Here is an 11,564-nt window from a genome sequence, read left to right as displayed (position 1 = left end):
ATAGTATGTGTAACAATATAATATGAAATATAAAGTATAACATATTTATCATTTCTGAATCAAAAACTTTTTTAGATGAAACTGTTACAGTAGATTGTTTTGTGCTGCTGAATGTAAAACTATTGGTGGAAATATTGTTGAATTTTGTTGCTGTCAGAGGATATATTCTTACAACAACTCTGTTCATGAAATGATGTGAAATAATGATGAAGATTTAACTTAAAAACTGCAGGTTGGAAAAATGTCTTTCAGTTTGTTTCAGTCTAATTTGGGTTCATTGTGGTTCTGCTTGATGACTCTTGTGTGTCAGAGTCACAGTGTTGTGTTCACTCAACCAGTTATCCTCATCACAGTCTCTTCATCAACCCTCTGCAGCTGCAGCAGGCCGTTTTCACTTCAGTCAAACTGAAGGAGGTTTTTGTACGACTCTAAATCACTGTGTGAACGCTCCAACACTATGGGCACCAAGACAGTAGTAATCTCCAACATCTTCAGCCTGAACACCACTGATGGTCAGAGTGTAGCCAGAACCAGATCTACTGCCACTGAATCGAGATGGAGTTCCTGAGTTTAGAGTTGATGCTTCATATATAAGAAGTTTGGGAGTTTGTCCAGGTTTCTGAAGGTACCAACTGAGATCACTACCAATGTTTGAACTCCCTGTGGCGCTGATGGTCACCGTCCCTCCAAGACTAACAGACTTGGATTTGTCAGTCTGAGTCAGAAAATTGTTGGCAGAAGACTCTGAAATAAGAAATGAAAAATCTTAAAGAGTAAATATTATAGCCAATAGCCAATGGAGAAGTAGTTCAGGTTGTGATGGGAGAGAAAAATAGAAAAGACATTTAAGCAAAAGTAAGAGGGAGAACACAGACTGGATTTGCACCAAACATTTTCAGAATCTCTCACCCTGACTCAGAAAACCCAACATGACCAGCAGAGTTATTGGCGACATCATCCTGATGCAGTTTTCAGTGTGAGTGCATGAAAACAGTTCAGACTCTCTGTGACACAAGAACTTAAACTCTGAGGAGCAGTGATGCATGAAAGTCATGCAAAATACATTTAAGAAGGCAAACACACACCTGTTGTTGTGAAACAGAAAGAGCAGAAGTGAGGAGGAGTGAGAGATCAACCTCTACAGAGGATCATTCTAATTCAAAGTTCATCCAGAAAACATTGACTTTATCCTTTTTATTATGTTGTTTAGGTTGTATGGCGCCACCTGCTGGCAGATTGGATAAACACTTAACTCAGCATGATCTGACCCAACATTTGATTGATTTGAATTTCTCCGTTTTCACAATCATTTGTTTTATTTTTGTTGTTAGCACAAAGGCAGGAATTTAAACCCATTTTATCTCACTTTAGGGCCTGCTCAGTGTTTTAGGTGACCAACTCTTTCCCTTCACTCTTAACAGGTGTCTACTCTAATCAAAGTATGTTATATTGTATATTTGGTATTTGATTTATCTGAAAAGTTGAGTAATAAGTTGAAGTTGATTGTTTGGTGTGCAGGATCTTAGACAGCCACTAAATGTTCTGTTTGGGCTGCTGTTTGTGTTAATAAAATGATACTGTTAGCATAAATAATGTTTTAACAACCCTGTTAATAGAAGGATGAGTTTCAATGAGATAAGAGAAGAACATTATTAGAAAATGTTGGACTACATCCTGTGAGACAAGATGTGAGTAAACAACATGTTGTTGATTGATGTTTACAGAAAAAATCCCAAAGGAATAGTTTGACATCTTGGGAAATACAGTTATTTGATTTCTTGCCGAGAGGAAGATGAGAAGATCGACACCACTTTTTTTATTTGTACTTAAATATGGAGCTATGGCTCCTGGTTAGCTTAGCATTACAAATGTAAATAGGGAGAAACAGCTAGCTTGTCTGTTGGTAACAAAATCTGCCTATAAAACCTCTAAAGCTCACTAATTAATATCTGGCTTGTTTAATATTAACAAAAGCCAAAGTTTCTGCTGGTTGTCTGGCAACATCACATAAACCCCTGTTAAACCACAACTTGTCTTGTTTTTTCAATTTGTTTTTTGGGGGATTAAATAGGCAACATATAACATGTTAATTAATGAGCTTTAGAGGTACTGGTGGGCAGATTTTGTTGCCTTCAGACACAGCCAGGCTAGCTGTTTCCCTCTGTTTCCAGTTGTTATGCTAAGCAAAGCTAACTGGCTACTGGCTCTTGCTTTGTCTTTAACTGACAGATATGAGAGTTTGTATCAGTCAACAAGACAGTGAATCAGCAAATATCTGAGAATGTCCAGTGAATAATTTTTTCAAGTGACAAACAACATGTTGATGTGTGTCTAAGTTTCTAGATTGTGGAAAATGTTCCGTTTTTTTTTTTTTTTCCACAACTTCCGATATCACTGTATGTGGAAAATGAACATCATGATGGTTAGTTTCAATGTCAGTTTCACACTTTTTGACATGGAATAAAAGGAAGATATTTAAAAATATAAAATATGCCAATATATCCATGTGTACATGTTGTTTGTGATTGGTACAGTTTGTGCTTGGTGAGGTTACTGTCAGCTCTGTGTTCAGTGGTCTGTGTCAGAGTCTCTTCCTCTTCAGCAGCTGCAGTCGGTTCCTGCTGTAACAGCTCAGTGTCTCTGCAGTCTGACTGAGGGAGGTTTTTGTACGACTACAAATCACTGTGTGAACACTGTACCACTGTGGTAACTCTGACAGTAGTAAACTGCTGCATCTTCAGTCTGAACTCCACTGATGGTCAAAGAGAAGTCAGCGCTGCTTCCACTGCCACTAAACCGAGCTGGTATTCCTGATTCACGTGTGCTTGCAAATTTTATCAGGAGTTTTGGAGTCTGTCCAGATTTCTGTTGATACCAGGACATAGCAGGTCCACCACTATATCTAGCAACAGCCTGGCTGGTTTTACAGGTCAGAGTGACAGTGGATCCTGGAGTAGATGTCACTACTGGAGGTTGAGTCACAGTCACCTGACCGCTGCATCCTGCAGACAGAAACAAATCTTTCATTTATCAGCAGAAATTAATGACAGAAAAGGCAACACATCATGTTAGAAATGTTGCTGAGTGAATGAACCTGTAAAACAGCAGCAGGCCAGCGTCCAGATGAGGATGGTGATGAGAGTCATGGTGGTTGTGCTTTCTGCTGTGTTGACTGACAGATCTGAGTCCTGCAGTGTTGAACTCACAGGACTATAAACCTTCTCAGTTCACTGGAGGATCAGCTGACGATGCAAAGCCTCCTCTCTATGGAAATGATTTCTCTGCTCTCAACAGACTGAAGGCAACGTGGGACACAAAATCAGGAGAAATACTGTTTGGATTTACACCATCTATGATCTTAATGGAAAATTATATTTATAGAAGTGCAGTTGAGGATTTATGGAAAAGTTTGTGTCGACTGTGGTTGGTTTGATATTTCTATTTGTCTACGTTTAATCGACTTACAGGGTTTATTGTAGATAAATAATATATTTAATTTCTGATTTATATGAGATTGTAAATCTATATTATTAAAAAAGCATCATGTTAATTTAACCATGTATAACTGTTAACGAATATGAATTGTGATGATTGTAACAAGTAGACTGTAATCCTTTTTCTGTCAGATGTAGAAAAGTAAAGAAAAATTAAAGAAATAATCTTGTTTCATACAATAATTTCAATCTACATTATTAAAAAAGTATTGTAGATTTGATAAAGTATAAGTGTTGCTCTGTAATTTTTAAAAACAGAGTTTTTTTCAGTGGATAGATGCTTGTTCACAGTGCAGGAGGTTTTTGTACGGCCACTTAATGAGTTTGTATCACTGTGGTACACTTTTGGTGGAGGAACCAAACTCATCATTAACTGTAAGTACCAGAGATTTCTCATTTCTACAATATAAAATATTAATATGAGTTTTCACGAGAATGTGATGAAACAAGAATTTATTCAGAGTAATTTATATATTGTGGAATTTTTTTTTTTTTTTTTTTTTGCTTTTTATTAAGCTCAGCTGATAGTGAAGTTTGGGGAAAACATAATGCAGATGTTAATAAATGGTTATTATTGTAGATGATGTTATGATGAAATATAGTCCAAAAAAACTAAAATTTTCACATATTTTACTTTTAATCAATTGTTTGTTTCACAAAATGTCATTGTAAAATTTATCTGACAAACATTTTAACTATTAGAAAATACTTGAACTTTATTCATTATTTTTTAACAATCAAACAATTTTTTAGATTTAAAATATAATGTTGGTTTCTGTAAAACAAATAAATGAGTTTATATTTAGATCCAGTTTTGCTGTAGTTTGTGTTAACAGTTGGTTAGTTTGATGTTGAGAAAAGGAAGTGAAACAGACAGATGACAAAGTCTTTAACTGTAATCACACATTAGTGTTTCACCTCTTAACTTTTATATAAACTCATCAAGTAAATCATGACACATTATAAAGCATATATGAAGATTTCATTTATCGTTCATTCATTTTAAAAAATCGTTACATTTACACCTGCCTCATGTTGAATATTGTCTAATTCTTGTTGATTTCTGATGATATAGATTAATTGCTTTAAATGTCAGAATTACAAGTACAAACACCATTTAGCTTTATTAACAAAACCCTCATTTCCTCCCATTTCTCACTGCCTCTCCTCTGTCTGATCACAGTGTCACACACACAGTTAATCCACAGCATTGTTAACCTCTGTCATGTATCATAACTCAGCTGTCTGTCCTACAGTAGAAGTTAATCTGCTCCTTGTGTGTCTCTGCTCTCCCCTCCAGCTGGCCCCACGGTCAGGCCCTCAGTCTCTCTGCTTCCCCCCTCCTCTCAGCAGCTCTCTGGGGGCTCGGCCACGCTGGCCTGCCTGCTGACCGGCTACTCTCCTCAGGGAGCCGTGGTGAGCTGGGAGGTGGACGGTAGAGAGGTGACAGAGGGGGTCCTGAGCAGCTCAGAGGAGGAGAAGAGCGGACGCTACAGCAGCAGCAGCATCCTGAGCCTGAGCCAGGAGCGCTGGATGGAAGGAGAGCTGTACTCCTGCAAAGTCCTCCATCATGACCACAGCCAGACCAAGTCCCTCCACAGGAGCCAGTGTAAGGGCTAGAGGGGCTGGCTGAAGCCCAGGACAGGAGCTGTGTCTGGGGGGAGCAGGAGGAACACACCTGCTCATCTGATCAATATGAGTTTTAATGTCTGTAGAGTAAACTGAAGCTTTGTGTGACAAAGAACAACAACAACTTAGAGAGTAATGTGTGTAGCTCAGCAGCTAGATGTGAGTGTGCTTAATAACTGTCCTGTTGATGATTAACGTTTTTGCTAATAAAGCTTGCACTGATGAAAGAAAACATTATAAATATTTTGTTCTTTTATCTTATGAAGAGTGGTAAGAAATGAAAAGGTTTTACAACTTTAACTGATTCTCCTCTCTGTGGAAATTGAAAAGCTTCGGACTTAAGTAACAAAATTAATTAACAACATTTTAACTGGTAATGGAAGTAGAATAATGTAGTAACAAGAATTTTTTTTTAATACAAATTTATATCATGATTAAAAAACTTGGAAAATATATTTTGGAATTAGATTTTCAGTGTTGAAAAAATCATGACTGAAATATGTGATCAGCCAACATTTGTCAGAGCTCTTCTGCTGAGAGTAAATGTGGAAAAAAAACATGATTTGGTGTCGAAAGATGTTTCTCTATTACAAAAAATACAAGAAAAGAATTGAATCTATGTAGCTGAGTGAAGATGTATTCCTCCCTCTTTCTTCTCCAGTAGGTGTGTTGTAGTTCAGAGATATTGATGAGGCTACAGATCTACTCTGTTCAACTATTTGTGCAAAATCATGACTCTATCTTGATGTGTATTCAGTTTTCTCTCACTAATCTTACTCATATTCTGATGCATTGCCATTGTGTTTCAATATAACCATTTTTTAATCAGTCAAACATGTAACCAATAAAATAAAATTGAATATTATAGTAAATCACTATCTTTGTGTGTATTTTGTGATATATTATTCATGAGAAATGCATATTCATGCCAGTATTATACCTCATCTTTCCAACATGCTTCACTTCAACATCAAGTCAGGTTTCTATTCATTATTTTATAGTATGTGTAACAATATAATATGAAATATCAAGTATAACATATTTATCATTTCTGAATCAAAAACTTTTTTAGATGAAACTGTTACAGTAGATTGTTTTGTGCTGCTGAATGTAAAACTATTGGTGGAAATATTGTTGAATTTTGTTGCTGTCAGAGGATATATTCTTACAACAACTCTGTTCTTGAAATGATGTGAAATAATGATGAAGATTTAACTTAAAAACTGCAGGTTGGAAAATGTCTTTCAGTTTGTTTCAGTCTAATTTGGGTTCATTGTGGTTCTGCTTGATGACTCTTGTGTGTCAGAGTCACAGTGTTGTGTTCACTCGACCAGTTATCCTCATCACAGTCTCTTCATCAACCCTCTGCAGCTGCAGCAGGCCGTTTTCACTTCAGTCAAACTGAAGGAGGTTTTTGTACGACTCGAAATCACTGTGTGAACGTTAAATCAGTATGTAAACTCAGACAGTAGTAATCTCCAACATCTTCAGCCTGAACACCACTGATGGTCAGAGTGTAACCAGAACCAGATATACTGCCACTGAATCGAGATGGAGTTCCTGAGTTTAGAGTTGAAGCGCTGTATATAAGAAGTTTGGGGGCTTGTCCAGGTTTCTGAAGGTACCAACTGAGATCATCATCAATATCTGAACTCCCTGTGGCGCTGATGGTCACCGTCCCTCCAAGACTAACAGACTTGGATTTGTCAGTCTGAGTCAGAAAATTGTTGGCAGAAGACTCTGAAATGAGAAATGAAAAATCTTAAAGAGTAAATATTACAGCCAATAGCCAATGGAGGAGCAGTTCAGGTTGCGATGGGAGAGAAAAATAGAAAAGACATTTAAGCAAAAGTAAAAGGGAGAACACAGACTGGATTTGCACCAAACATTTTCAGAATCTCTCACCCTGACTCAGAAAACCCAACATGACCAGCAGAGTTATTGGCGACATCATCCTGATGCAGTTTTCAGTGTGAGTGCATGAAAACAGTTCAGACTCTCTGTGACACAAGAACTTAAACTCTGAGGAGCAGTGATGCATGAAAGTCATGCAAAATACATTTAAGAAGGCAAACACACACCTGTTGTTGTGAAACAGAAAGAGCAGAGGTGAGGAGGAGTGAGAGATCAACCTCTACAGAGGATCATTCTAATTCAAAGTTCATCCAGAAAACATTGACTTTATCCTCTTTATTATGTTGTTTAGGTTGTATGGTGCCACCTGCTGGCAGATTGGATGAACACTTAACTCAGCATGATCTGACCCAACATTTGATTGATTTTGATTTCTCTGTTTTCACAATCATTTTTATTATTGTTGTTGTTAGCACAAAGGCAGGAATTTAAACCCATTTTATCTCACTTTAGGGCCTGCTCAGCGTTTTAGCTGACCAACTCTTTCCCTTCACACTTAACAGGTGTCCACTCTAATTAAAGTATGTTATATTGTATATTTGGTATTTGATTTATCTGAAAAGTTGAGTAATAAGTTGAAGTTGATTGTTTGGTGTGCAGGATCTTAGACAGCCACTAAATGTTCTGTTTGGGCTGCTGTTTGTGTTAATAAAATGATACTGTTAGCATAAATAATGTTTTAACAACCCTGTTAATAGAAGGATGAGTTTCAATGAGATAAGAGAAGAACATTATTAGAAAATGTTGGACTACATCCTGTGAGACAAGATGTGAGTAAACAACATGTTGTTGATTGATGTTTACAGAAAAAATCCCAAAGGAATAGTTTGACATCTTGGGAAATACAGTTATTTGATTTCTTGCCGAGAGGAAGATGAGAAGATCGATACCACTTTTTTATTTGTACATAAATATGGAGCTATGGCTCCTGGTTAACTTAGCATTACAAATGTAAATAGGGAGAAACAGCTAGCTTGTCTGTGGGTAACAAAATCTGCCTATAAAACCTCTAAAGGTCACTAATTAATATCTGGCTTGTTTAATATTAACAAAAGCCAAAGTTTCTGCTGGTTGTCTGGCAACATCACATTAACCCCTGTTAAACCACAACTTGTCTTGTTTTTTCAATTTGTTTTTTGGGGGATTAAACATGCAACATATAACATGTTAATTAATGAGCTTCAGAGGTACTGGTGGGCAGATTTGTTGCCTTCAGACAGAGCCAGGCTAGCTGTTTCCCTCTGTTTCCAATTGTTATGCTAAGCTAAGCTAACTGGCTACTGGCTCTTGCTTTGTCTTTAACTTACAGATATGAGAGTTTGTATCAGTCAACAAGACAGTGAATCAGCAAATATCTGAGAATGTCCAGTGAATAATGTTTTCAAGTGACAAACAACATGTTGATGTGTGTCTAAGTTTCTAGATTGTGGAAAATGTTCCGTTTTTTTTTTTTTTCACAACTTCTGATATCACTGTATGTGGAAAATGAACATCATGATGGTTAGTTTCAATGTCAGTTTCACACTTTTTGACATGGAATAAAAGGAAGATATTTAAAAATATAAAATATGCCAATATATTCATGTGTACATGTTGTTTGTGATTGGTACAGTTTGTGCTTGGTGAGGTTACTGTCAGCTCTGTGTTCAGTGGTCTGTGTCAGAGTCTCTTCCTCTTCAGCAGCTGCAGTCGGTTCCTGCTGTAACAGCTCAGTGTCTCTGCAGTCTGACTGAGGGAGGTTTTTGTACGACTGCAAATCACTGTGTGAACACATCAGCATTGTTTATATCGTGGTAACTCTGACAGTAGTAAACTGCTGCATCTTCAGTCTGAACTCCACTGATGGTCAAAAAGAAGACAGACCTGCTTCCACTGCCACTAAACCGAGCTGGTGTTCCTGATTCACGTGTGCTTACATAATATATTAGGCGTTTTGGAGTCTGTCCAGATTTCTGTTGATACCAGGACATAGCATCTCTATTACTATATCTATCAACGGCCTGGCTGGTTTTACAGGTGAGAGTGACAGTGGATCCTGGAGTAAATGTCACTACTGGAGGTTGAGTCACAGTCACCTGACCGCTGCATCCTGCAGACAGAAACAAATCTTTCATTTATCAGCAGAAATTAATGACAGAAAAGGAAACACATCATGTTTGAAATGTTACTGAGTGAATGAACCTGTAAAACAGCAGCAGGCCAGCGTCCAGATGAGGATGGTGATGAGAGTCATGGTGGTTGTGCTTTCTGCTGTGTTGACTGACAGATCTGAGTCCTGCAGTGTTGAACTCACAGGACTATAAACCCTCTCAGTTCACTGGAGGATCAGCTGACGATGCAAAGCCTCCTCTCTATGGAAATGATTTCTCTGCTCTCAACAGACTGAAGGCAACGTGGGACACAAAATCAGGAGAAATACCGTTTGGATTTACACCATCTATGATCTTAATGGAAAATATATTTATAGAAGTGCAGTTGAGGATTTATGGAAAAGTTTGTGTCGACTGTGATTGGTTTGATATTTCTATTTGTTTACGTTTAATTGACTTACAAGGTTTATTGTAGATAAATAATATATTTCACTTCTGATTAATATGAGATTGTAAATTTATATTATTAAAAAGCATCATGTTAATTTAAACAATGTAAAACTGTTAACGAATATGAATTGTGATGATTGTAACAAGTAGACTATAATCCTTTTTCTGTCAGATGTAGAAAAATAAAGAATTATTTAAGAAATAATCTTGTTTCATACAATAATTTCAATCTATATTATTAAAAAAGTGTTGTAGATTCAATAAAGTATCATTTTTTCTTTGTTATTTTAAAAAGCAGAGTTTTTTTCAGTGGATAGATGCTTGTTCTAAGTGCAGGAGGTTTTTGTACGGCCACTTAATGAGTTTGTATCACTGTGGAGGACTTTTGGAGGAGGAACCAAACTCATCGTTGACTGTAAGTACCAGAGATTTATTACTTTTTATAATATATAGAATTTATACCTTTTATCAAATATTGAATGAGAAGGTGATCAACTTCAGTGTTTGCATGATTTTAAAAAAGTGAATTTTGTTATTAATCAAACAAGGCTGATCTCACAATCTGAGAAGAAACTTTGCAGAGATCAAAATTCACTCAGTATTTAAGATAATACATTTTTGGATAAAAAAGATAAACATACATTTTCTAGTATACTATTTTTACGATGACTTTTAACTTTTATTTAACTTTTAAATATTATCTGCATTCAAATGTTTGACAACAAAATTTGGGGGGGAAAAAAGCAAAGATTTATCTACGAAACATCAGTAGTTTTTTTTTTGTTTTTTTTAAATTTACTTATTTTGATCATCCAAACTGTTTTTAAAATCTATTGTTGTTTACCGCTAATATGATTTTATCAGTTAATGCAGCTCAGCTTTGTGTTCACGGTTCATTTATTTCACATTAGTAGTGAAAAGGAAGTGAAACAGACAGATGACAAAGTTTTAACTGTATTCACATGAGTGTTTCACTTCTGTCAGTTTAAACACAAGAAAATGAATTATTCACTGTCTCACATTATGAAACAGATATGAAGATGTCATCAATAATTATTATCAATGAACCTTTTTCACTGCATTGAACTCATGTGTCTGATGGTCTGATTCTTAGTGTATGAGTGCAACAGCAGCACAAGCTCTAAAGTTTTCCGTCTTTGTCTTTTCTCCCCCCTCTCCTCCCCCTCTCTCTCCTCCAGTGGGTGTGGTGCGGCCCACCCTGACCGTCCTCCCCCCCTCCAGAGAGCAGCTGCAGCAGGGCAGTGCCACACTGGTGTGTCTGTCCAGCGGGGGATTCCCCTCAGCCTGGAGGCTGGACTGGAAGGTGGGGGGCAGCAGCAGCTCCTCAGGGGTGTCACACGGCGCGGAGGTCCTGGGGAGGGACGGCCACTACAGCCGGAGCAGCACCCTGAGCCTCTCTGCAGACCAGTGGAGGAAGGTGGGCTCAGTGAGCTGTGAGGCCAGTCTGAGTGGACAGACCCCCGTCACTCAAACCCTGGACCCTGACCGCTGCTCAGAGTAGAGCTTCAGCAACACTTCCTGTCTGGAAATGATGCTTCTTTTTCTTTGCTAGAGATCTTGATGAAGCTACAGATCTTCTCTGTTCAGCTGTTTCTGCAAGTTTCACATCTCTCTACTCAGTGTTTTAATGTGCATGTTGCTTTCTAATACTGATCTTCCTTATATTCTGCTTTATGTTCATTACTTTTCAAATGAAACTTAATATTCTGAGTTTCACTCCAAGAGAAATTATTCATACATGTAAAGTGTGAAATGAACATTGAACCATTATTCAATAAAACTGTTGATTATAATGAGTCAGTGTGTTTGTATTTCTTTTCAAATCAATTCGTTCTGAAAAATAGCTTCTTGATCATCCAAATATCATCATTCCTGATGTTATAATACTGTATATCTAATAGTACAAGAGATGGTTGCTTTTTTATTAACTAGTGACATTAATTTTGAGTATGAAATCATTTGGAAT

General features: G+C 37.1%; 1 protein-coding gene and 2 gene segments (V, D, J or C); 2 read left to right on the top strand and 1 right to left on the bottom strand.

Moving 5' to 3' along the window:
- Positions 1–4,775: 4,775 nt before the first annotated feature.
- Positions 4,776–5,190, top strand: LOC137200133 (Ig lambda-1 chain C region-like; the record flags this gene model as incomplete). The annotated part of the segment is given in 1 exon segment: positions 4,776–5,190. A coding segment is annotated over 1 exon segment (339 nt), but the record flags the coding sequence as incomplete, so codon positions are not given.
- Positions 5,191–6,552: 1,362 nt separating this feature from the next.
- On the bottom strand, positions 6,553–9,151 carry LOC137200132 (uncharacterized). The gene is made up of 3 exons (XM_067614809.1): positions 8,799–9,151; positions 7,029–7,123; positions 6,553–6,863 (listed from the first exon to the last, which is right to left on the bottom strand). Exons 1-3 carry the CDS (start codon positions 9,149–9,151, stop codon positions 6,553–6,555), a joined length of 759 nt encoding a protein of 252 aa, XP_067470910.1.
- Positions 9,152–9,700: 549 nt separating this feature from the next.
- On the top strand, positions 9,701–11,328 carry LOC137200131 (immunoglobulin lambda constant 6-like). The segment is given in 3 exon segments: positions 9,701–9,723; positions 9,958–9,992; positions 10,777–11,328. Coding segments are annotated over 3 exon segments (381 nt in total).
- Positions 11,329–11,564: the final 236 nt, after the last annotated feature.

This window comes from Thunnus thynnus, chromosome 16, assembly GCF_963924715.1.
Source record: "Thunnus thynnus chromosome 16, fThuThy2.1, whole genome shotgun sequence".
Lineage (NCBI taxonomy): Eukaryota > Metazoa > Chordata > Actinopteri > Scombriformes > Scombridae > Thunnus > Thunnus thynnus.
This window is presented reverse-complemented; position numbering and strand designations above follow the sequence as displayed.

Bases quoted from the DNA above. Each gene is read 5' to 3' on its own strand.
- LOC137200132 (XM_067614809.1), bottom strand. From the start codon at position 9,151: ATGAAAGATTTGTTTCTGTCTGCAGGATGCAGCGGTCAGGTGACTGTG. The intron at 7,124-8,798 runs GTGATTTGCAGT...CTTGTGTCACAG, and splicing joins AATGCTGATGTGTTCACACA to AGAGTCTGAACTGTTTTCAT. The intron at 6,864-7,028 runs GTGAGAGATTCT...TTCTCATTTCAG, and splicing joins GTTGGGTTTTCTGAGTCAGG to AGTCTTCTGCCAACAATTTT.